General features: G+C 40.0%; 1 protein-coding gene across 1 annotated transcript in view; it reads left to right on the plus strand.

Annotated features, from left to right (window-relative positions):
* The window catches only part of csmd1a (CUB and Sushi multiple domains 1a), a 70,510-nt gene that overhangs the window by 15,938 nt on the left and 27,032 nt on the right, over window positions 1-27,540 (plus strand). The window contains exon 2 of the mRNA XM_041942376.1: window positions 12,196-12,418. Within this exon, the coding sequence (XP_041798310.1) occupies window positions 12,196-12,418 (223 nt within the window). The remainder of the gene's footprint in view (window positions 1-12,195; window positions 12,419-27,540) is intronic.

Raw genomic sequence — 27,540 nt, forward strand, 5'->3', positions numbered from 1 at the left:
AACTTAGTTTTGGGATAAATAAAACAGAAGCAAAAATAACACATTCTCAATGCAGCAGTCCACTGCCAAACAACTGAGGACCCACTGCAACTGTGTCATCTACTCCTTTGGGAACGGAGAAAACTGCTTCAGATAGATTTAGGAAGCTAAATTGCAGGGATTTGAGGTTTTTTTTTTAATAGAGCAAAAGACCTGGGTCACATACGAATTGAATTCCTTTATCACTGATAGTGAGCACATTACTGTATCTTCTCTCGAGTACAACAGCTGCGTTTGCCCTTTTTTTCTTATGACAGTCACAATGCATCCATCCACCGGACGACAATCAATCAAGTTCACAATAATGAAACAGTCAAAAAGCTGAGAGCATCCCACTCTTATGACACATGCTTGTGTAAGCAGTGGATTACATCGTGTGAGAGGGTGACAAAGAGCCACACTGGATTTATGGCCACAGCTTCCTGGACTTGGCCTTTATATTGTTTATGGTTGTGAAAGTATGTCTCCTTGAAAGAGATGAATTTTACCTTGCTTCAACATTTTCACCTTCATATCCATTTCAAATGAGACTTAGCAGATCAGATAGTGCTCAAACATTCAGTTTTTGTCTTTTGACACTTCTTTATACTGGACAGTCCTAGTAGTGACCTGATAAGGAAAAAGCAGAAGGGGACATGATAATCGTGGGAAGTTGAAGGGACGCCACGGGAGAGGACAGACAGAACACGCTGGTCTGTTTCCCCACACTGACATTAGTACATCAAATGACAGTGAAGGATTAATGATAATGAACAGATTGTTGATAATTGTCCATCTGTTATGTCCCACCACTTCTGTTTCTTGTGATTATGCTTTATCCCTCAAAATTTCCTTCTGCCTTCCAGATTTTGTTAAAATGCAGTTGTTGTTGTTGTTTTTAAACTCTATACCAGGCAGTCACTAATTGCTGGTAATCAGGTGGGCTCTGCACAGACAGTAATCTGGCCACTGAGCCCTTGATGAAGACTTTCTCTCAATGTGATTATGTAAACAGACTGGAAAGGCTGCTGGGGCTAATCAGGATTACAATTTGTCTGTGTAATTATACACTATCTACAGGGAATTTGGGGCATTGTCCCACTGCCCCCCAGGTTCTTGATCTCCACAACAGTGGAGGAAGTAGAGCAGAAGTGTGAGAAAAAAGTGGACAGAATCACCCGGGTTTAACTGTAACTGGAAAGAACAATATATAATTTTCCAGGGTACAAGAACTTGGAATAGCATCAAGTTTACTCCCTGGATTCCTGATGCCTCTTTTAGTGCTGACATTTTACTGGATAGCTTTAGCACTGTACCAAAGCAGTGCTCAGCTCACCCATTGTCCTCTCTCCTGTCTCGCCTGGCCCAGATGTTGCTGACAGGTCCCCACGAAGGCTGGATGCAGTTTGCTGGTTCTGATTAAGTCAGTTCTTCTCAGGTATCAGTTTTAATATAAGCAGTACTCTTGGGGGAGAGAGATTGGCAATATCTTGTTTTCAGGTAGAGAAATAGCGCTCCGTTTGTTGAGATTAAATGTAATAGGCTGAGGAGAGGCTGCTTCCAGAGTCAAGGCCAAAGATTCAAGGTGGACTGTCTTCTGACAGTAGTTGGGATGTATATATATGCAACAACTGCGCTTACTTCCAGTTATTAAGAGGCTCTATAAATGCAGCAGATCATTAATTTAAAGTGAGATGTAACAAATAAACTACATTGCTGCATATAGAATATAAAATGTATTTTATGTGTTCGTTGAAGCATAACAACACATACTGATGGATATTCTTTCATTAATCTTATTGACAATTGTATCCACAGTATATTTCCAGTGTTATTCACTTCATAACCTGTGTGGAATACCCACATGCCGTCATGAATCTTCCTCCTCCCTGACGACTGCTGCTCTTGTTTGTGTTTGTGGCTGTCAGCTGGATTTTTGATATGTGACAGGAGAGCAGGCAGGGCCGAAGCATGGTCAGGGAAACAAAGTGGGGTGATGTGAAGGTAACTGAAGAGGTGGACTGCGTAGTGGAGGTGGTTGTGACTCCACAGCATATTTCAACAGCAATTAAACAGATAGGTGAGGGTAGCATACCAAGTAACTGTTTAGACTCTGAACTGCAGCATTTTGCTATGAGGAGGCAGCACTGGAGATTTAATTTTTCATCTTGTTAGAAAATACACCTAGACATGTAGACTATACAATCTCAGTGGGCTGTGAGATGCTCTTAGGTCGGAAGCTTAGAAAATTATTGATTTCTTCCTAAATGCTACAGTTCTGTTAATGTAAAAATTGACTTTTTAAAAAGATTTTAAGTTTTCTGGCCTCTTCTCTCAGGAATAAAGTAGCAAAGTGTGATCTCTCTGCTGGACATGCTGGAAAAAAATCATTGATTGACTAATCATCTGATTTTAGGGTTCCATGCTGCGCATTGGACTTTGGTCCAGGCCTGTGGAGATGCATTTATTAAAGCACTTATTCATCCAGGTCTAATTTTGGTTATAATCAAAGACACACAGTATCACTGAGACGAAGAGGCTGAATCTTCGCAGCCAATACCTTCAAACTGCAGTGGCAGCAGTTTCAGATCTGCAGTTCCAGTCCAACCTGTGGAATCTAAAAGCAGTGACAGTGGCAGCAGGTCATAAATTCCAAGGTAAAAGACGGGGGAAGTAATAGCTTCTTTATTGTGCCACTACAGCTGATGTATGCCACAACTGCAGTGTCCTTTGTTGTCTTCTTAATACCTGCTCTGTGTGTGTGTGTGTGTGTGTGTGTGTGTTTGTGTGTGTTCTTATATTTGATATTTTAACCTGTAATATGTAACATACACAAGTATGTTTTCTGCTGAACTGTAGGAAGTGTATATGTCACACTGCAGGCAGTGTCCTTTCTTCAGACAGGCAAGGCCAGGGGTGTTATCAGCATTTTATTTGTTAAAAAAAAAATGATGATGCAGAAGCCAAGATAGAATTAGCACTGTAGGTCTAAAACTTGAGTTAGAGCTACAACAATTAGTCGAATAACTGATTAGTTAATTGACAGAAAGTTAATTGGTTGCTATTTTGGTGATTGATAATCATTTTAGTAATTTGACATTTGACAAAAAATGTCAAACATTTTGGCTTTTCAGATGTGAAGATTTAAAGCTTTTATTTGCCATGCATGATAGTAAAATGAATATCGCCGGGTCTGGGACTGGCTGAATGATATCATCTTGGGCTGTGGAAAATGCTAATGGACATTTTTCACAATAGTTTTGTTGTGCACAAGTCAATTAATTGAGAAAATTATCAGATTAATCGATAATGAAAATAACCCCATAGTCGCAGTCCTAGCTTGAGTCTTATTAAAATGATTTCACATGTTTGTAGGATAATTGTCTGTCTAATTGTTATTTTTACACTTTGACTGACCTTTCTGATGACTTTATATACATATTCAGAAAGAAATGATGAAATTCATTCAGAAAACCTTTCAGTGTTTTTCAGCCTCAAACTTAATTGTATTCCTATTTGATTATTTAATAACTGCTGCTGGTTAGTGGGACACAGTAATGTCATCCCAGCCTCCTGTTTATATACAATTAACTTGCAACAGCAAATACATTTTGGAGGAAAAATAATGCTGACTGAGCTATGTTTTGAATTAGAATAATGAGGAAAGCGTTTAATTAACATACCTGGCAACTGTTGATACTGAACGTTTGTTTGCTGACAAAGTATTTCATTTATTTTCTGCAATAATAGGCAATCATAAAATGCACTATCCACTCTTGGAGACTACAGCATTATTCAACTTTTCTTGTAATGTCTAAGAGACCAGGTCACAAATGCATGATGGGAAACCCGCAAAACATGCAAATGCAAAGAAAATAAAAACAGCAGCTGCAACATTCATTGCCTCCAGTTGGTACAAAATTGCAGCAACTAATACTTTCTTTGCCTGTAGGTAGTGAGATCAACATGTTTATGTGTAGGTCTAAACTGCTGCAACCATTACTTTTCTTCCCTTAGATGGAGCAGGTTGGCATGTATAGAACTGGTCTAACCATTTCTGGAGAATGTGATAACTGGAAGAAGATGCTTACCTGGAAAGTGAAAAACAGTCGAGCATTGTTCAGCCTCTGCGGTCGTCTTTAGATAGAAAAAGACAGATTCTTGTTCTGTGCTTCTTTCTTTTTCCCTTTTCTGGGAAAGTGAAGTGTTATTGCTTGTTTGGAAATTGGAGGCTAGAGAGACAGGCATCCTATTAGATGTGTTGTTGGCTCACAGTGTTCTGTTGTACAGCAGCTCTCACAGTGGTGGCCTGGCATCAGGTGCAATATGGCTCAGTAGCATTTTGAGGAGGTATTGGTGTCTAGTCATGAAATACTGTATCTGCTGGGGAGTAGCTAAAGCACCAGCAGCACGCAGACGTTGGGAAACAGTCATTACACATGGCTACGCAGACACACAACGTCTGTTATTTCCTTGTGCAATGGTGTGTGTTTGGTGTATGTGTTTGTGCACGTGCCAGCTGTGTTTCAGTGTGCCAGTGTATTTGATTTTAGTATTTTTCACCTCAGTGGTTGGCAATTTAAAACCAACGAATGGAATATTTCAGAGCCCTTTTCCAAATTGCAGTGACACACTCATGAGGTAATAGTCATTCTCTAGAAAGCCTCTTTGCTGTTTCTGTTGTATGGAGCCATTTCCCTTTCATCAAGCATGCAGACAAGCATGGTGAGGGGCTGCGATTATCCACATTCTATCAGTATGAATTGTGAAGGCGCAGCACAGCCATGCAGATACAATCCTTCTCTTTGGGGACATCAATTTTAAGATTTCTGTCTACTAAGGTTGCTGTCCGGGCCCTAGCACTCGTCATTGTTGTATTCCTGGTTGTGCTGATGAAAAAATGTTTTCTCTTCCCTTCACATTTCATGTCTGAGACTCAGAGCACAGCCTGATCTAAGATCTAAGAGAAAAGTGCTTGGATTTATATAAACAAAATTACCACTAAATATAAATCCTAAGTGCTGCAGTGGCTCTGATTTGATATGGCGCAGAAGTGAAGATTCATGATCTGAAGAAAAGCAACAAAAGAAAATTTAATTTTCTCTACCTTGCACATTTCCTCTGATCAATGGTTATGTTCAATGCTCAGCATAATCTATAATTTCCTTTTCTTTTTCTGCACTTTATAAAATCCAATACGCAGCACTGCAAGGGAGTGTCTATATATGTTTCTCTTTGTATGTTTTTTAAGGGGTGTAGATACTTTGCAGTGAATATAGCTTTTCAGGGTGTCTGTTGACCTTTGTCTTGCTTGGTAAGGGTTCTATCTCTCCAGTCAGTGCTCTGTAACCAGGCCCCCGCTGATGGATATCTCTATATTGGCTGACTCACCTTTAAGGTCGGGTGCAAATCAATGCAGGTTTTTTTGTACTCAAACTTTGATTGCTGGGAGTGGTGCTGTCGCCTCCCCATCCGTTTGTGATAGGCCATCATCGTGAACAATGATGAAATGTCATGCGGAAGAAGAGGTGTCCTTGACTAAGCATACACTACAGTCAATCGTGAGGAAATGGAGTATCAAGCAGAGGGAGAAAATAATACATGCCAAAAATAAGTCAAGAAGAGGAGTTGAAAGCGAACAGCTCAGTAGGCTTGTGGATATTGGGCTTAGGATTTGTTTGATGAAAGCTACTGTGATGTATGAAGGGTGAAGGCAAAACGCATTCTCATGCATAGATCACTGGTGATCCAAGCGGTGTTCAAAGCGAGCCTCATTTCTTTCTAAAAGTCTGAAATTGTGCATTTCAGTATTATTTAGTAATTTGTGTAATCATAATAATCAGCAATAATTTTGACTACATTGTTTTGAATATTTATACACTGCATGAGTACATAAAATTTTTTTGTGCAAATTGGTCATAGTTGATATGCTGACAATCTTTATACAGTGACTATTAATTAGATGTAGAGTATATTTATAGAGAAGCACTTATATGCTCCTATATATTCTGAGTATTTTGCAGCAAATATATCTATGTGACCCAAAAAAATGGTGTAAAGGGAATATTATGTTCTGTATTTCTACTTACACACACTCTTTGTGCCTAACAAGTCACATATTACAAGACTAAGTTAACGTTCAAGATTTCTGGGGCGGACTTTGCGGCTCAGCTCATGTTTCTACATTTATAATACTATTATCTTTAAAAACATGACAGGTGTATTTGCTGTTTAAATAGCAGCCACTTGTTAAAAAGTAATAAAGAATTGTAAAATAAGCTTGAACACAGCAGTAATAATAGACAATAACTTAATGAATTATACCACTGTGAGGTAGGAAAGCACTCAGTGAAAAACTTTAAAGATAAAAAGTGTAATTGGCCTTGAAATATTAACATCTCCTGAGTGCACTGCGCTCAGAGATGGAAGGAACAAGTCCACCTCTGCTTTCTTTGTTCAGGCACACACTGGCTACAATGGCCGCAGCACTCAGGTGTTATTACAAAGTGATATATCCAGGTGTGTCTGATCAAGCACTACCTAAGGTGATCTACCTATGTAATGATAAAGTTTGCAATGGACGGATCCTTTCTTCTGACACAGTAGACTTTTCAAAGTGTGGTGCCTTCACAGTGTCGTACAGCTGCAGCCAAATGTCCTTACAGAGAGCCCTGCAGCTGATGACCTCCTGCTGTTTGGTTTGTCCACACATCACAGTGATGTTTCTTATGAAGAATCCAAGAACAAACACTCTTTGATACATAATGGTGTTGTCTCCCAGATGGTCACTGTTAACAAGTAACTGATCTCCTATCCAAAGAATTTTTGAAATCTTTAGTTCCACAACCTAAATGCCACTTTAGAAATATGTGTTGCTCCATTTGTGCATGAAGTTGACACTGAATGGTGCCAAAGGAGGGCACTGCAACACTTCTCCAATTGCCAGTACATTGAATAATATTAATGAAGGCACAAAAACTTGTCATTTCACTGTTGCTCTGATTGCTCTAAGCCATAGGACTTTGTTAGATTAGATCAACTTTATCATCTCATTGGAAAAATTGTTTTAGACACGCAGGCTGCCACATACACTGTGGACAATAGACAGCCGATAAAAGACAAATGCAGCACAATAGATGGCAGATAAATTCAATACACTTTAAGGACAATAAGCAAATGGAGCACAATAAAGTTACCAAACTATATCTTTGATCAGGATTCAACAGTTTCACTGGCTGGGGGGGAAAGAAGTTTGTCTAGCAGTTAAATCTGTCCTTTGGGATCCTGAAGCAACCGCATGAAGGGAGCAGGTCAAGTGGCTCTTTTTTACCTTCCAAGCCTGTTTAAAGATGGTTTGTTCAAAAATAGTCAGCTGGAATGAGATATCTCTCATACCCATCAGCAAACATCTGTTATTCAATGACCTGTTTGTCACTCAGAATAATTTGGATGGCTGTAAATGACCCCCCCTTCTCCCTGCTGCACATAATCATTTGTCTTTATGGCACAACTATAAATCTGCATTAACGGTGGAGGACAACCTATTGGCAGTTTAACACTCCATGTTCTAGAAAGCCAAAATTACGTCTCTCATTTTCTTTCATGCTTAAAGTGAACATTAAATACCCAATTTAGCCTGCAACAAATTCTATAAAAGGCTACCTGCTATGATGCATAATATATTTAGTCTACAAAATCAATTTTATTTCCCATCCACACAGGCTACAGCACTGTGGTTCATTAACTGCTTCATTCTGCCCAAAATCTCTGTAATCACAGGGCAAAGAAGACAGAATCACACGCAGGCGTCTTGTTTTGCCCTTTGCGTTGGGAAGAAGCTCGGCGAGGCCAACGACACATATACATATGCATGTGCTCGAACACGCTCACACGATTCTGACTGACAAAGAGACAAACGACTTCGGAAATCTCATCAGAGTGGGAGACAACTGCCATTTTCCTGTCTGTGTTTTGCTCACAAAGTATAACAATCAGGTAGAAGCATCAGAGGTGTGCTGCGGTGAAAAGGTGGTATTTGTGTCTATATCCAAAAGAGCAGGGGTAAATGTAACTATTTCAGGAACAGCTGGGACCATTCTTGTGCTGTCTGTCATCCAGCCTGGCTGCCTGCTGAAGCCCCTGTTTATGCCAGACTTGTGCGTTATGATACTAATTCATATTTCTGAACCGCGTTTCCCCACTGTGCAATCACAGCATGTTGTTAATTTGGTTTCTCATCACAATTTATGGTTGGCGTGGCAGCGTGGCACTAACATGGGGTCGTAGAAAACCCCGGGGAGTGCGTTTTACAATTGAAGTGATGATGGAGGTCAGAGCAGGCTACTAAGCAGTGAAAGTGGAATTCTAAGAAGACTTATTGCAGGTCTAAGTGTTAAATGGAGTTGATGTCATCTCTTCTGTACAAGGAAGTACATGTTGTTGTTGAAATAACAAGATGAATGTTTACAGTGTCCTTTTTATAGATACTGCATTTATGGAGATGACAGTGCTTAACATATTACAAGCTCCTATGATTCAGAGCATTGAAAGGGGGGATTCTAATTCATAATGGGTAGCTTATAGAAAAAAATGGAAAAACAAGGAGGGCAATAGATAGTGTGGTGAGGTGAGGGACAGCTGGGAAAATGAGAGGCAGACATTCAGAGCAGGAAGGGAGAGAGGGATAAAGAAAGGAAGGGAGCAATTGGCCAGAGAGGCCGGGAATGGAAAAGGTGAGCGAGACGAGGAGAGGCTGAGAAAGGAAGAGGCGAGCGAGATGCAGGGATAATGAAGGATGAAAGGAATACATAGATCTGATGAAGGAGACGAGGATGCAGGAAGACAGAAATAGATATTTTGGCAATGAGCATCTGTTCCGTCATCTTCAGGACATCAGAACAATCAGCCACACCACCAATGCTAAGCAGCTCACACAAAGAGCATTACTGTGAATAGTTCGCAACAGCACTCATCCAATGCTTGACAGAGCTTGAAATATTTCAGGAACTAATCGAGCTCCTGTCCTTGCTGTAGTTATAGACTCTGGGTGACAGAAGACCCTCATTCTAAAATGATGTGGGTTGCTTCGGGTTTATGTTATCCTACGGTGGTAAACTGCAGTTACAAAACTATGTGGTAACCTCACCACAACTCAAGTCTAATTCACTTTACCTGCACTCATGGTTATGTAGCAGTGATTAAAACTGCATGTCTTTGGTCTCATGCCTTTTTTCACTCGGCTGTTTCAACAGTCCGACTCAGGCATCAAATTAAAGAAACGTTTAAAGGGGTATTCCAGAGCTTTAGTATTGCCTAGTATTTCCTAAAAACTACGGGACTTACAAGCGACAGATTTTTAAAAGGAATGGTCAAAATCATAGCAACGTGGAGCAAAGAGATCTTGTGTGGTCGCCTGTATGGGTCAAGCTCCAAAACACAGGACCCTACAGTTCCCATAATGCAACTGAATAGCATCTGTCACAAGACCCGCCCTGCCCTCCTCAGGTTAGTAACACAAACGTACAGTTAAAGAGACATCAGGTTTTTATTTTCACACTTTGGAAAGCTCCCTCAGGAGACAAAGAAGACACTATACCGCTGAGGATCACTCCTCGTAATGTGAACTTCATGAACCTTTAAACAAAAAGAAGCTTAAATGTTGCATGTTATACGGTTCCTTTAAATTTCTAGTGTTTTACATTAATCGTGTAAAAATTTTCAGAATATATTTTTGTTGCTCACATTACTGTTTGATATTTAGCACGGCCATGGTTGGTAAAATTACATTTACAAAAAATGTATCCATAACTATGCTCATAAAATGGAAGGGGTGACTTTCCAAGGTGAACAGTACACTGAAGCCAAACATCTGTTTTCAGATGGTGTGCTGTTGTGCATTATCTGCTCCTCCGGCTTTTACTGAAGTGAATGAAGCCTAAACTGTAACTAAAACAGCGACTGCAGGTGGGCTCTGCTTCTGTAATCAAAATTCTTTTTCAAGGCAAGTTTGAATATTCAAGATGGTGAGGATCATCCCGTCTTGTCTTCAAGTGCTACATACTCCCAGTCAAATCATTTATTATTTCTCGTTTGAAACAGAAGCGAAATGTAGCTGCACAGCAAATATGGTGGTAGCTCTTTTGGTGGCAGCTTTTTAAAAATGAAAGCAATGCGGATCAGGCATCTAACAGGAGGGCTGGATTTCAGTTCATTAAATTCAAGAATGTGTGACAACTTTAAGTGAATGATCAGTGAAAATAGAAACATGCAACAAAACACTACGCATAGATCAGTAACTAATATCACAGTTGTTGGCCAAACACATGGTCACATTGCAATTACTCACTTGTCATCAAAAATCCATACTTTTACAGTCATTCTCACGGATTTGTTGGATCAGTGAAGATGTCTGTCGTGGTAATTACCATATTTCCAAGAGTGCTTGAACGCATCAATAATGCACTGTGTCACAGGTTGGATCATGTTGACCCTGTAGGTGGCGCATCATTGCTGCAAATTACCCTGTACGCTCAATGGTGGTGGAAATAATTGCAACTTAGACATGCGACAAACATTGGCAGGAATTCTTACTCAATCCATTTAGAGTGGCGTCTCATCACCAGGTACAGCTTCATAAACCTGTACGGGCATGATGTATACTGTATCTATAACTGTATCTATGAATAGGTCAGGCCACTTGATCAGTGGATACAGGAGGAGTGAATTGGTCTCAGAGGCAGGTCAGTTATCTGGACAATAGGTGGAGATAAAGTGAACCGTCAGGGACTGGGTCAGGACCCCTGTGTGTTTAATATCCTCAAGGTGTTGCAAGATGTAAAGATTGTCAAGAGACGTTCCCGATGATTATCGCATTTGTGACACCAGAGTTGTTGCTTTTTTGTTTTTTTAATTTTTGTGAAATATAAACAGCTGCCAGGCTTTGTCCAAAAATAATGAAACAGCTTGACAAGAGAGAAATTAATTGTCAGTTTGTCTGAGAGTTTAACATTTTCGCTGTTGTGCTCGCATCCGTTTATAAGAAGGCGTGCATTTTATTGGGAAAAATGACTACTGTTTGTCTGGTTAGAGGCCATTTGAGTTGCTTAGCTGCCAAGTGCTTTGCTTTTTTCCCATACTGCAGTGCGTGTGTATGGCCAGCACTATGCAAAACATCTTTACCTACTGAGTGTGAAAAGCTAATTACTAGGAGTAAATTGTGGGGGGTAAACCATGCATCTTAATTAAGTGTGCATTTCATTAGACAACATGCAAGATAACCTCAGATGAAATGGCCCTCTTTCTCTGTTCTGTGACACAGTGCGTATGGGAGCATGTTCCTACATTGTTTGTGTAAGTGTGGGAGTATACTGTACTGTAAATGAGCACTGTATGTGCAATGTGTGCGTGTATGAGTGACACAGATTAGGTTTGTATATGTGTTTGCGGTGCTTCGCTGTGGCACATTCCCTTATTTACATGAACACCACAAAGGCAAGCCAAGCAATCACATTACTGTAGTTCGACAATGATAGTATAATCCTTAACCTAATATGTAAAAGGTATTGATTTTCAGCTACACAATGCAACAAGGTGTTAAGATGTATCTGCTGTGGGCTGTGAAACAGAGCGTTCAGGGCACTTGTGGCACCAAATTTGAAGACCTTGCTTGTTGCTCGTCTCCTGGGCTTTCTAACCCTCTGGAAAGAAGTGGGCAGTAATGATACATTGCAAGCTTTTTGCTCGATGAAACACTGAAAAACATCACTGAAGCTATGATTACAGCAGTAGGTGTTGCAGCCTATTATTTTTTTTAATTTGAAGCGGATCTGAAAACATAAATGGAAACACAAAACCTGGCTCTTATCCAGCTGGCTGCTAGATTTGCCTCACAGCTTCAGCAATCTGAAAACAATGTGGATTTTCCAAACAACTTGTTCTCGGTTCAAGAAGTATTGCACCTGAACTTTACAGGGTGCATACAGTTGTGGCAATAAAGACGTTGCTCGAATGTCATCTGTTCAGGCCTATTTAAAAATTCTAAAGCCATTCAATTGATTTATTGCTGCTTGAATGTGTGCACCAGGCAAAATTAAACACATTTTCCATAAGGATCACTACAATTTACCTCTTTTGTTCCATGTGCGGTTGATAATGACTGGGTGTTTTGTTTCTTTCCAGGTTTTATCCATACTTGCGGAGGCACTTTAAAAGGGAGGAATGGGACGATAGAAAGCCCCGGGTTTCCATACGGATATCCAAATGGAGCAAACTGTACCTGGGTGATTGTTGCCGAAGAGGGGAACAGGATTCATATAGTTTTTCAATCTTTCGCTGTGGAGGAGGAATATGACTTTTTATCTTTGTATGACGGGCAACCACACCCGGCCAACTTCAGGACAAGGTAAGGAAGCGGCCCTGAGGCCATGCACCTTGAAGGTTGTGTTTGAAGGCTAGCAGGCAGGGATGGACAGTAAGAGGGAAGAAAGCCTTCAGTGAACCTCCGATGGAAAAGATCATCTTTAATGTACACATGACAAAGACAGCTTATTCATGTCAGGGAGGTGTCAGGCATGTCAGCAGTAGTGTGTGTGGATTGTAGAGTGTCCGCTCCTTTCTGACATTGTTATGTGCAGAATAGAAAGGCGTTCACAAAAGTGTGGAAGATGAGAACAGTGTGGATTCTGTTCAAGCACACAATACAGTACAAAAAAAGGAATAGAAAGCTATTATTTTCATCAAACACACTTTAAATAGTGTGTTGTAAATGCATTTGGATTCCAAAGAAACCCATCAACCCGAAAGCTCTAAACAGACTCCCCACCATTTATTTCTGAATGAGCATGCTGTGTTGGCTTCAGTGATGCATGGGTCAGCTCAGTAACCACCATGCTTTATTCAAATGCTTCGCTGGAGGAGTCAGAGGTAGAGAAAAACATGAAAATCAAACACAAAGATATGTCCTTGTTTACTTTAGGCACTGAGCGGGCAAACAACTGTTTACTCCGTGTGCTTTTTGCATTCTCACGAAAGCCCGAGGTTTGACTGGCATGGCAAGATTTATTCATGTTTCATTTTGATTCTCCTTCTCCTCACTGTCTGTCTCTAATAGAATTATTTGGCTCTCCGTGTGTTTTAGTTTGACCGTGTCTGATCGTGTGTTTCAATAATTGAATTTAATAGAGAAAAATCAATGCTCAGGGTGAGATGACAGTCCATGATTTTTGACGTGGAGGCTCATTGTTCTGAACCCAGCCATAAGCTATCATAAGGGATGGACATAAGACTCTGCTCCATACAAGCCGCTCATACAGAAATACAGAAGGCTGAGGTTTAAATACATTTTTGCATTCAGTGTACACCTCTGATATCTTTGTTGTGGCATTATTTTGCTTTATTTTTATTTGCCAGTGACAGCTGAAGAGAGAGGAAAGGCAGGGCAGAGAGAGGGGATGACAGGCAGCATAGGTCTGCAGCAGGGCCTTAACACATGGTACACGCTATATCAGTACACCGCTACTGACAGTTTTTATGGGACATACAATGCTCAAAGATTTTTGACAAATAGATCATTAAAATGTCTTTTATTCAACACACTATCACATGACTTCAATCAAACTTTGCTATCTGGTGTAATCGTGAACAATATGACAATCATCATTGACTTGCCTGAGGAAAATGGTTGTTGTTTTGGCCATAAAATGACACATATTACATTTGGGTCAGACAGAATCTGGATCGCAGCATTCTTAGGATGTCCTATTTCCTAAATGAAACCCACTTTAAAGAATCTTTTTGTGTTTGGAGTTCAGAGTAAAAAGCCTCAAAGGTTTCACATTTTCTTTGTCAAACCAAATTGCTCAAAATAAACCCACTCTTTTTAGATAAGTGTGCTGTGTGTTATCAGAAGATTATCTCTGGTCTGAGCTGATAGAGGAGTGAGGATACACACATCAGCTTTTAAACCTGTCAAAAGCTTCCCTCTTTTTTTTTTAAAAGGCACATCTTGGTGATTGATTATCCACTTTTATTCACAAGCTTGCTCCATCAGAGGTGAGATTGGGGTCCAGCTTTCCTCTGTGAAACACTCAAAAAGACCAAATGCCAAAACGGGATTCCGGGTCCATTTATGTGGCTCAATCTCAGTGGAAGAGGGCTGTGGTCACGAGTGATTACAGTGGTGGATGTATAGCAAAGAATGCCGATGAAGGGGAATAATTCAAGAGCTGAATCATTGTTGATACTTCAGCAGATGAATCACTTTAGATGCTTAAAAGATTATGTTACATAATACAGTTGTCAAGGTCAGGCTTGTGAGAGCTTTGTCACCATGCTGGTTGACTACACATCACTTGATCTCACGTATATAGCCTAACTCATGCTGCAAATAGGCTACGGGTAAAAAAACAGCTTCAAAATTTAAAGCCTTATGCCCATGAGCAATTATGGAGCAAATCCTGATGTTGCTATGACTTCACATCCGTATTGTACCCCGCAGAAACATGTTTAAGTGTGGCCTTAACACAAACAATGGATAAAACCCTGTGTTATAAACAGACGGCATCATTTTAATGCCTGTAATTTGAGTTTAATGTCAGTATAATGGCACGTCATCAAGTTATGGCAGACATGAAACGGGATCACACATGCTGCTGATATTGCTTCATATGGCTTCTTATGCCATAATATTAAATAATATTGGTTGTTAAGTATAACTGCTGTTACCACAAAGCCAGAAAGTCCAATAATTACGCTAAAATTGAGTGACACTGTCAAACCTTAATATAAATTTGGTAAAACGGATCATCTTTAATGCGGGTAACAGTATAGGTGTTCTTCAAGCACAATTAGCATCAGGCTCAAAATGTATAATAAGGATGCTTATAGTTTAGTGTGTCAAGAAGAGATGGCAAAAGAGACAACCCCCTCATAACGAAGGAATCTTATCCTTGAATTTCCAAAATTACGTTAAACATTGAAAGTCAAATTACCAATTATTCCTGAATGCAGCATAAATCTCACACGCTGGAAGTCAAACAGCCGTCAGGAAGCCATCAGGGCACCTGCGTAGAGGAGGGGGTGGAGGCCGGGCTTCACCGTGACCTGTATCAGTAACTTTTGTAAGTGGCTTGTTTCATTTTTGCCATTTTATCCTGGTGTCCATCGTTTGAATTATTAGCTAATTTGTTCACTGTAACGTCAGCTAGCTCATAAAGTACAGTAGGTAAAGTTTGCTAGCCGAAAGCTAGGTAACGGCTAACCTACGTTAGCTTAAATGTAAAAAAGCTGAGCGCCATGTTTTCCTTTACAGAAATAGCCATGCACTCAGAAGTGGTTGCACCATCAGTTTACTTGTGGTTCATACTGTAAATACAAATATATTGTCTATATCCTTAGTAGATCGGTCATTATAGAAGCAACGCCCCCCCCTTCACATTTGGTGTTGTTTGCCTTGGCTTTGTTTGCCCAGGCCGTGCACTGTTCTGACACCAGTCCTCTGGCGGGTGGTGTGGCTACCCAGCTTCCAACCGGATGCAGTTTTGTATCCCATGGAACTCCACAGGTACAAAGTGCTGTCTGTAATTGAAGGTTAAAAAAAAAAAAAGGCTTATCTGTGCTTGGTCAAGAAGGAGGCACACTTTTTGAAAACGGCCCCCCTGAGTTGAATATATCCCCGATATTAACTAGAGATGCAAGGATCGATCAGCCAGCGACTGGAATCGGCTGGTTTTAGGCATGAATGGCCATGACCGGTGACCACCTGATTAGTGTCAGATAGGCTATATCTGATTCTGTGGTGGTAAAAATGTACATGCAGCTGGTCTCCCCAACAGGGCTGCTAGCCCCCCGAGAGAAAGAAACAAAATACTTTATTTATGCTATCTACCAAATTTCTGTACGCTCATTTCATTTCAGCTCAGTGTGAGTCTTGACTGTGTTTTGCTGTCATTTACGGTCATGCTTTCTGAGAGTTTTCTCTCCTCTCCTCTGCTACCTGTCTGTGTGGGGTTCGCCCGTCCACTCACACACACAGACCACAGCAGAGACTGGGTCATCACTTGAGTTAATGACAAAGTGTGTTGTCATGTAGATCTGTTGCACCTGTTTATTTTTAGGAAATTAAAACATGTTGGATGAAGTGGGATATACTGCTATTCATTTTCAGTGGGATTTATTTGTACAAAGAAGTTCTGTCCAGTAAACCTGGAACTTTATTTGGAGAGCCGTTTGAGTGAGAGAAGGTCCTGTAACCTGGTGTGGTTTGGGAGAAAATATAAAAATGATTTAATAGTCAATATTATACTGTATATGTATGTGTATACACACTCACACACACACACACACACACAATATTTCAATACGGCCACAAGGGGGTGTTTTGGTGCCATTTCCAGTTACCACCTAGACATTTTTCAATGATTGGAGTGACTGATCATGTTTAGAATAGTAAGACCAAAATGTGACTCGCACTGATTTTTTTGGTTATACCAGAAAATGAAACATCTTTCTTTCCATTCTCCATTATATTGATACACCAACATATCCTTAATGGCTTTCTAAGCAGCAGAAGGAGAGTCTTTAAACCATGTCCTGAATGGGTGTAACTGGAAAGACTGATGATATAATTTGGAAGGGTCAGTCCTAACTCTACAGTTGAAAGCTTGATTTTTGGATGTTTGCTTTTCCACATTAATTTATCAACGTATCAATCAAGTGTACTATCTGTTCTAGTTATGCTTTTGAGGATATCCAAATTAAATCCTATTTCTTTTAAGTGTAGTTTTACCATGTCTCGAGATATAACTTTGTCTCTCATGCTTGTTCTTTCCAGTTCCTTTCTAATTGAACCTTGATAGTTTATCCATCACAGCGTTGTATTTTGCCTTTTTTCTTAAAGGAAATCTTTCTACCTTTGTGTCAACTTCAACTCCTCCGTGATGTTTGCGTTTCTTCTTCTTTGTTTACAACGGCAATTGAAGAAACTTAATTAGTTTCATTTCATTGTGACATGATTGCACCAGTGCTCGCTTTTCCCTGGCTCCATGTGCAATTGTAATGCTGTTTGGATAGAGGGAGGTTTGGGAGGGTTAAAGCAGGTTCTTAGTGGATCACCTTGTCACTGTTTCTACAGAAAAGACTGATTAGTGAATGTCTGTGGTAGTGTTGACCCTGTTTATTCTTGATGATGTTTTTGAGAATACTGTAAGAGTGGCTGTCTGTTAGCTTGTTTTGTGCCATTATGTCAGTTTTAAACTTTGTTATTATCACTGAGCAGTCTCCCTTATAATCCATAGCAGTGACACAGGAAAAGGGCATTGTTGTGTGTGTGCTGTCAGCCCTAACAGCTATTCACCAAACCAGTTCACTACGCAAAACTGACCCACTCTCAAAGCATGTGAGGCATGCAACTAAAGACTGAAGTCTGTACACCAAGACGCTATTAATATCTTTATTAAACATCAAAAGACTTCACCCCACATTACCTTATTGGATCTAGAATTAATTTAGGTAGATGGAAGAATATTATAAGAGATCCATTTGGAGTGTTTAAATATTGGAATGTAACACAGTAGGGCTGGGTGGTATTTAAAATCAATATCACTGTATTAATAGGAATATTTTTCTGACATTTCATAGGCAAAAAAAAGCAAAATCACATAGAGATTGGTGTTCATTGCAGTGAGCCTCTTTTACAGTATGTGTTACCTTAGTCTAAACATTTAAGACAAAAACCTCACTGTCTAACTCTGTTTAATTACAGGTGCATGGAATCATTAATTTGGACACTTGATTTATGTAAATGATAACATGGTTTGATCATATCATCTGTAAGAGTCTAGTAGACTGTCCTAAAAATGATTACAGAGATGCTTATATGACTGTCCAGCTCCATATCTGTGCTATACAAATGGTACAGTCTTGGCATTTTTTTTTTGTTTAGCCCTAATGATAATAATTGTAATGATAAACAAAGAAAAGAGATTGCCTCTAAGTATATAACAGCAAGTATCAGGTGATTCGTATCAGGTGATCCAATTCGCTGTTAGAGATGTCCTGATAGTAGGGGTGTAATTGTACACAAATTTGCGGCTCACTATGTACCTCGGTTTTAGGGTCATAGTATATTTGTGGGACAGCAAGAACAACAAAGAAAAAAATATTTGTGTTATTTATTTAGAATAAAATTAAACATTCAACAGTGGCTGCTTGTCCATAATCATTATTGTAACAGTTAAGTCAAATACTGTCATAAAAATTAATATAAAAAGTAATGCATTATCTTAAAGCTTTGACCTGTTGATCATTCCTGGACAAATGTAGTATGTGCTCATTTATACAGGGCAGTGCAACGGACTGACTAACATGCAGATGTGAAAGCAGAGCTCCAGCACTTTAACGATATGTTTAAATCCTGTAACCTGTAGACTGAGTATGGTCACATATCCCCTTCAATAAACATTAGCATTAGTTAGATCTTAAGTCTGAATCTGCAGTGAGAGGCTGCCTGAATGCTGTGGGGAAGAGGACTCGCCTTCCAGTCTGTTTTTGTCTCAGTCCACTATTCAACACATTTGTGGCTCGTGACACAGAAGGCAGAACCACGACTTGAGACCGTGGTGTTTATAGCATGGGCTTGATCTGGGTTTCCGAACACCCCGCCTGACACCAATACCAGTACTGGTCTGATACTGGTCTCATGAACGTGTACTTGTAATCTTAAAAATACTCCAATGCCACTTTAAGGCACCATGGCGATAACCTCTCCTTGGTTGAGAAGGTAGGCAGTAAATGAGCAATGTCAGCAGTTTGGAGATATTTCAGGTTAAGTGATGATGACAAAAGTAGCAGACAGTGTACATTGCTCTTGATGACCAGCTGCTGTCAGTTGTAGATAATATAGGATTTCATCATCTTCTCAGTGTGCTGGAGATGAGGTATGAGATTCCCAGCTGTCACCACATCACATAAACTGTACAACAGTCTGCCATTGAGCAGAAGTGGGTTCTGGGAATATTTGGGTCCAAATATGAGCTCCCTGGTGATCTCCCTGCTCATCAGTGGACTCTTCTGGAGAGACTCTCTTCTGGCTCCATTTGAGGAGTTATCCCAAAAAGTGAGTTCCTCTGATACTTTGGCATCAGATGTGTTTCCAGCTGCGACCATGCTTCAGAGACTTTTGACCAAAGAAACAGAGGAGGCTGTCAAGAGATGCTTCACTGACACAGAAAAACCCGCTCTACCGCAACTGTATTCGATCGATGGTAAAGCCTGTGCGTGTGTGCTGAGCATGTTAGAACTGTAATAGTATTATTAAGTACTCTTATTCAGTATCAGCAAGTACCCAAAATTAAGTACTTTTTGGTCTGAAAAAAGTGGTGTCTGTTTAAACATACCTGTAGGGGTGGCATGCTCGGAAATTGACCCACTCCAACATTGTGATTTGATGCTCAGTAACAATGTGAATTATGTGCAGGCTGTACTTCAATCTTTAAATGTAGATTTAGACCAAGTTTTGATCTGGTTTACAGTTATCTTATCTACGCAAAGTTACTACTAATGACTCTCACTGAACAAATCCTGTGGGTATTACACGATAAAAGCCAAACACAGTTCTCTTCAATGGAAGGCTTGTATTGTTGAAAGCAAATACAGAAAGTGTTTACATGAATAGCACACTACTCATCATCTCCTGTTTCACTAGTTTTTCCAGCATCTTAGCACTGCTTTGTCCCCATAGTATTGGTCGTCAACGATGATGGAGAAAAACCCTGTGGTAGTGAGCTGTGCAATGCTGTTTGTGCTGAATATATTGTGGTCAGCAGTGTGCAAGATGATGAAGACTTTGAATTGTAAAAGGCATGAAGAATGCATTATTTTCCAATGCAGCTTTCCACTTCCAGTACACTGGAATGTTTGTTTACAGAGATGTCGGTTCCAGCATCTGCCACAGATAGAGCCTACAATGTTATGCAGGCAGAGAAAACACAACTAAGCTGATGTCAGGGAGATGGCTGTGTGGAGTCAGTGTTTTGATGAGAATGTATGATTGTCGTGTGCAAGATAATTATCTGCTAATGTTGTAGTCAGGCTGTAGAAAAATCAATATGTATGTATAAGTTCAAGCTTAGCCATCTACATAGAAACCAGGAAGCTGTACAATGAAATCCATACACCAAGGCAGTCTCTATTGAAACATGAGTCCAAAATTAGAAATATGCAATATACAAAGTGTCTCGTATTGACTATGACACTTTAGCAAGTTTCTGTCTGAAGTTGTACTTGGTATGACACACTGAAATGTTTCAGAGATGTAGGAACTTTGAAACTATGAATATGAAATAATCTAGATGTTTTTGGAGTAATGTTTAAAATGCAATACAGTTTTTATGGGTGTATGCAGGACACAAAATAGTAATTGTTTGTGTTGATGCTGTGATGCAGACTAAGTCATGTCTACCTCTTAAGACTTGTCCTTATCAATGTTGGACCACAGAAATAATTTATAATTTTTGGTACTACTTGTAGCAGTTGTAGTTGTTTGTTATTGAAGTCTTACTTTAAGGCATAGTGGATTACATACATTTTAGTCATGCACCAATTAACATCCATCTTCCTCCTACCCTGGACCCCTTTTGGTTTGCATATTGTGCCAACCGGTCCACTGATTACGCAATCTCTTCTTCCCTCCACTTAGCATTCACCCACCTGTATACAAAAGGCTCTCATGTGAGAATGTTGTTTAGTTCTGCCTTCAATACCATCATCCCTCAGCAGCTGATAAGGAAACATGACCTGCTGGGCCTGAACACCTCAGTCTGTAACTGGATACAAGGCCTGAAGTATATTATTATTATTATTATTATTATTATAAGTAAGTATTCGTGATCGGTTGTGATGAGTCGCAATTTTAGGTGGTCATTTTTGCTTTTAATTTTTTCTGAAAAGGTCTTTGCCAGATAAGCATTTTCCCGCATGTCTGGGGAAGATTATTTGTAGGCCAGGCCATCTCTGTAGCACCACAATGGTTCATTTATAATGGTATGTTTATTTTAACAAAAAATATTTTAACAAAAAATGCAGCACATGTGATGTGGATATTGTACTTGGCCATATTGCCATTTTGATAGTATTGTGGTTAATTGTTCAGCCTGACTGGATACTAGACTTTCTCTCAGAGAGACCGCACTCAGTAAGAATAGGCAATTGCACATTGAGCACCACCACACACCCCCAAGGATGCATGCTCACCCCCCTGCTCTTCATCCTGCCGAGCCATGACTGTGAACCATCTTACAGTTCCAACCCCTTTGTCAGATTTGCTGAAGACTCAGTTGTGGTGGTCCTCATCAGAAATGATGACAAAATGACCTACACGAATGAGGTGAACCAACTGGCCATGTGGTGCAAAGATTAGAATCTTTCCCTAAATGTGACTTCCGGGGAGCCCACACCGATACCCCCCCACTGAGCAGCACCAAATTTCTGGGTGCGCACATCACTAAGGAACTGTCCTGGACAAATAACACTGCATCACTGGCAATGAAAGCCCGGCATCTTTACTTCCTCTGCAAGCTAAAGAGACCAAGAGCCCCGACACCCACCTTGTGTGTGTGGTTTGGTAGCTGCACCGCCTCCAACCTCAAGACCCTGCAGCGCATAGTAAATGCAGCTGGGGAGATAACTGGTGCCTCACTCCCCTCCCTCCTGGACATTTACAACACCCACCTTGCCCGCAAAGCCACCAGCATTGCAAGTGACCCCACCCATCCCTCACACAGCCCCTTCAGTCTCCCGCCATCTGTTAGAAGATACTGGAGCCTCCGAGCCTGCTCCACCAGACTGTGAAACAGCTTTATACATCAGGCTGTCAGGATGCTGAACTCTCTCCCCTCTGCCTCCAAAAAGTCTGGACTTTAACTTACCCATTCAAACCTCTACATGTCCAACCGCACCAGCCATAAGAACTTTTTTGTACACACACTTGCACACACGCACACACACATGCACACACACACCTACTCTTACCATGAGCCACTTTGTACAGACCACTACTGCTGCAAATTACTCATCCTGTGCATGGCATATTACTTGCAAGTCTTTCTGTTTGCTGTATTAGTTCTATTAATACTTGTACTGTTATCATTACAGTTTATGTCCTTGATCTGTGTGTTTTTCTTTAGTACTTGTGGTAGCCAGCACCCGGGTCTGAGAGAAACAGCATTTTGACCCTCTATGTGCCCTGTGCGTATGGCTGAATTGACATAAAGTTGAACTATGATCTTTTGATTATATTGAGAGGTGTTTCTAAAGATTTTTTGTTCTTACCATTTACATACATGAGGGTGGGATAATAATAGAAATACATTCAATGCACAGAAATATGATTTAATTGACACTGTCAACAAAAACTGATCATTATATACCCTGAGTGTTGGTCCCTTGTCAAGCCATTAGCTTTTAAGTGCCATTGCTGTTTAGCTGTGTCAAATACAGTGTAGGGTTAACAATTTGCAAAACACGAAACCAGAGATGATATTTTGCTGAGACTTCTTAAATTCACATGAAACTAATCCTGCCTTTCAGAGAGGAGGAGGAAAGCGCGACTAATTCTGGCTATGAGACAAAAGCAAAATGCCTCAAATTTTGATGTGTTTTTCCCTGATCCGACCCAAACCTCTAAATAGCAACGTTGTTCTTTGTGTTTTAGTCACACTTTTGTTTTTTTTTTTTTTCCAAGTGGTGAATTTCCTCACAATGTAGGACTATGTTGTGTGGTGCCAGAAAATGATAATTCCATGACAGAGTCTTTGCTGTGCCTGTAGGGCCCAACATGTACGCTAGCAGAGTGCCCGCTCTTAAACAATTAGTTCTCTCCAAAGCAACAATCACTGAGAGAAATGAAAAAAAAAAACCCCAAAACAAGTGTCTTCACGTTTTGTTTTCTTACCTTCAGTTTAACTTTGTCATGAAAGATGCAGCACAAACTTTCCTATCGTCTCTTCCAGCAACTTGCTCTGAAAGATGCTGCTTTCCATATGGCAACACCTGAAGTCGTTTCATTTTTCTGTTTTTCCTAGTTTTCCTTACACTCTCTGAATGTATGTTGATGTGTTGTTCGTGTTACTTCAGATGGAATAAATAAGATGGTGAACAATAAGACAGGCAGCCATTTTTCTGCTTTTAGTTTCCTCTTCTCTGGTAATTATAAATAGAAACCTTGATAGAGATTAAAGAGGTCTTTATTAATGCTATTAATTAATTAAGGCAGAAATTCAGAAGGGAACACGACAAAAGCGACAATGAATTTTTAACATGAAAAAGAATCGACATCCCAGTGATGGACCTGATTAGTGTGTCTCCCCATTGATCTATGTATTCTCTTTGCTCTGTGAAGTCGCCCCCATTCCTCTCACTTGGTGCTGCACTTACATTACGTACAATCCCTCGTGCCTGAGAATGGCTGGTTGAAGCACTCATTATTGTGCTGAAATTATATGAAATGGATGGTGGACTAAAGGAGGTGAGTTGGGGTAATAAAGCTTTTTATTCCAGTGTTGCCCTGCACAAATAATGACCTAATTAAGGTGATCTTTTTGTGCTGTCATTAAACAATTACTATGACAAGTGCAAATTGAATGCAGTGTAGGCAAAGGCTTAGTTCGGGATTTGTTACTGTTGCTGTAGTTGTGCTTTCTTGCAGCAGCTGGTGACTAAGGGATCCCTCCTTTAAAGTTCTCAACCAAACATTGAACTAAATCTGTGACTCAAAAATTTTCAGACTGTAAAAGAAAGTGTAAAAAAGTGGGTGTTTCTAGGTACTTTAAGTGACAGTCAATTTGAAACTTCAATCCTGATGAATTTTGGATTTGCTACTGTATTTTAATATTTAACATTCTGATATTTTTCAGTTTTTATGGTCCCCATGGTGTAACTTCAACCAAAGCAAAAGCTGTTGCTTTACTCAGTACTAAGCACCGGGGGACTAAACTCCATCTCAACAGTATATATGTTCCTGTTTACCATAAATTCCAGGGTGGCTGTGTTGAAAGTGTGTAAAGAACTCATTAGTTTGAATCTGGATAGTTGTCCTCTCTGTGGAGTTTGCATGTAATACTTGGAAGTACAGATATATGTGCAGGGTTTTTTTTTTTTTTTAAGGGATTATTAAACTCTTTCCTGAGATTTTTGGCTGACAGGTTGGCAAATTATTCATAAATTTTCTTTTAGATGTTATTTTTTATGTATTCCTTCAATGCTTTTCAAACATTCTGAAAGATATGACAAATATGTTGTTAGGCTCACTCTGAACCTTTCTTTGTCTAGCATTAGTTTGTAGCTTAAAAACTAGTAATTGTTGATCAGAGGGATGGGGACTTTCAAGGTAAAGGACAAAGAAACCTTAAGAGAAACAGAATGTAGATGTTAGGCTGTGGTGGGCGCATTAAAGTGGACCACATCCAATGAGTGAGACTTTTACCCTTTGTTGGACTGGTTCCTTGTCCAATAGGTACATGCCGAGATAACAAAAAGTTGGTGAAACTGAGACTTAGCATAAAGCCTAATGTATTAAAAGTTTGACTTTTAATACATTACAGTGTTAGCATTAAGATGCATTTAGAATGACATGCAGTGAAAAATGAAGCAGTCTTTTGTGCTTTCTTGCCAGCTCTTGTTTTTATTTCTGTTTCACTTAACAAAGCTGTTTTGTCATTCTGTAGGTTTAGTTTTCTTTAGCTCATTTTTGTCAACCATAACACTGGTTAAAGGGAGATTTCTATTTGCCTCCAGTCTTATCCTCATGACAATAACTTTCTAATGTTGTTTTGAAGCAGTCATAGGTTGTGCAAAAAGGATCATTACTTGATGTGAGTAGTAATGATCCCTCTCTCTTTGAAAAGCTTTGCTTCCGAAGCATGCCAAGACTCATGTTTTCAAGTCTGAGTCACAGATGTCAAATTCAAACATAATCAAGTCCCAGTGAACAAATTAAACAAAGTCCCTAGACTTCAAATCAATCTCAGTGTAAATTTAAAGTTATTATTAGGCACGTTGCTAAGGTTGTAGCTCTGATTGTGAACAACAATGTAACTATTTTACTGGTGTGTCTGCACATTGTCCTGTACAAACTGATGATGGTATGAAACACTTAGTGTACAACCCTTGCTTTTATTTCATAGTGGAGTGGCCATCATAGGTTCCATTGCGTGCACCATTCATAGCAGGGATTTCTTCAGTTTTTGAGCAGACATTAATACAGAAATACAGAGAGAAAAACAGAGAGGTTAACTCATGTTAACCTGACATTTAATGTACATATTTTACCATTCTTAACCTGCTCACTCACTTCAGGTGGCACATAGTTTTAGGTGGTAGGATGTAAATCTGTGACTCTCGACCTGTGTGTTTCATATATTGCTACCCTCTTTCTGTGATGAAATCCTGTAGTCTCAATAGCACTAGTCATGGAACAAGTGGTGCCACTAGTGTCAAGTGGTTAGGTCTATATTGTCTGCTTGAACACAAGTGCAATGCATAAAATGTATGCCACTGGCTAGCATCAAATGAGATGCTAAAGAACTCATTTTGTTGGTATGTACACAATTGCCTTCTACCAGTCCAAGTAGCATGGTTGTCATGGTGAAAGGATGAAGGATATTAATGAAACAAATAACACTACAGTATTGCACGCATGGAAATAGATGATGGGACTTGTAAGCCATTTTGGCACCATGTCTAACCTCAGTCGAAGTAAATCAGCAGTCATGAGGGGTGAAGTCTCAGGTGACTTTGTGACTCATTATGACTATTGTACTTGATTAAAATCACCTTCCAAACAACTAAGTGCAGTATGAGTTTTTTTGTAATATGAAAGCGGGATTAATGGCTGCGCAGGGCTTCCTTATTTATCTGCTCCAGCCTTTGTCACCTCCAACCTGGGTGACCTAAATTGAGTCTATGCTTAGTCTGTCTTCTTCTCTTCACCCAGTTATACCGAACCACAGTGCAGGTGGTATAAATGGTGGACAAGTACTTCAGGATTAATTACCCCTTTGTCTTCATACCTGAGAACTAATTATTTTTTTTCAGTTGAAATGATAGCTCATATTCATCCCAGTTTTGATTCTGCTTTTGACATCTTGCCTATTCTGATCAGGAAAATTACTTGCAGATGCACAATACCGTAGATGATGACTATGTGATACTGTGTAGGACACCAGACACACAGAGAGTAGGATATTAACTTTTTGACCACTCACTGGACTTTCTTTATTTAATATTTCCCTTTGCAATTCAAGAAATTACATATTTTTCATTTCTTCACTCTTATTAGACAGAGAAGAGCCAAGGATGAATTAATTGATAGAATGATTTGACCTTTATTGCTGCCGTTATTAAAACGAAATGTCAGTGTCTGGGGCTGCTGTAATGAGTTAGGACATGTCAGTGCAAAATAAGTCTATTAATCATCCCCTGCTGTTTTTTTTTTCTTTGTTTCGAGGAGACGGCCAGCAAGGCCATTATTCACCTTAGTAACAGGCCTTTTTTGTGCTCTGTTTCTAACAATAAGCTAAAGTTAAGTGGTTCACTTTAATTGTCGCTTACTAGGTAAGATCAGTCACACTTGGGGGCTCATCCCACCTCTGTCTGTTTTTGTTCTTTTTTTCTCTCAGGCGACACAACCTCTTTGTGTCATGTTAAGAGCAGTGTAGCAGCAAGGAGAGGTGGGCAGAGACAAACAGAGATACAAAGAGGCAAAGCGACACAAACGGTGAACCAGCGAGACAGGAAAAGGAAAAATAACCATGAATAAGAGCCACCTCATGCAATGAGAAACAGAGAAAGTGAGAGAGAACTAGTGTGACAGAAAGAGCTAGTGCGACACAGAGAGAAAGACAGATGGAGGTAGAGAGACAGTGAGTCAGACAAATGGAGGGACATCATTCCCATCTCACTCTCCCCTCTCTCTCTCTCTCTCTCTATGGAATGCCACGATGGTGACACACTAATCAGATGGCGGGAATGTCTGACAGCTCCCTTCAGGGCTGATGTAGTGTGTTCAGGTGGAAGGAAAGGCTGCATCTGTCCAGGCAATCATTGGCGCACTGTGCCCAGACACACACAGTCGTTCTGCTGCCACTGGTGGTGCTTTTATCCATAAACGGGGGTGCCATAGCTGTTCAGACACCTGCCGTCTCTAGACCCACGGTGACATTTTTGGTTGACCTGGTGGAGTCCCACACAGAGCAGAACTGGTTTCTGTCTGATTCATACTCTGTGCACGCACTTGTAGCACTTTTCATTTTCTTTTTGTAGAGCTGCACAAAGTTTCATTTAGCCGGTACGATTTCTTTGTGAATAAGCTTTGATCACATTTATAAAGATTCCCATCTTACTTGTGCCTGAAGGAAGTCATAATTACTGCATGGTGTGTCACTGTTGAAGACTTAACAAATGTTATTTTTGTTTTTGAACAGGCTTTGATCAAATCCATCAAAGCATTTTCATGCAAATAATTTGATTTTG

This window comes from Chelmon rostratus, chromosome 8 (assembly GCF_017976325.1).
Source record: "Chelmon rostratus isolate fCheRos1 chromosome 8, fCheRos1.pri, whole genome shotgun sequence".
NCBI classification, from domain to species: Eukaryota; Metazoa; Chordata; class Actinopteri; order Chaetodontiformes; family Chaetodontidae; genus Chelmon; species Chelmon rostratus.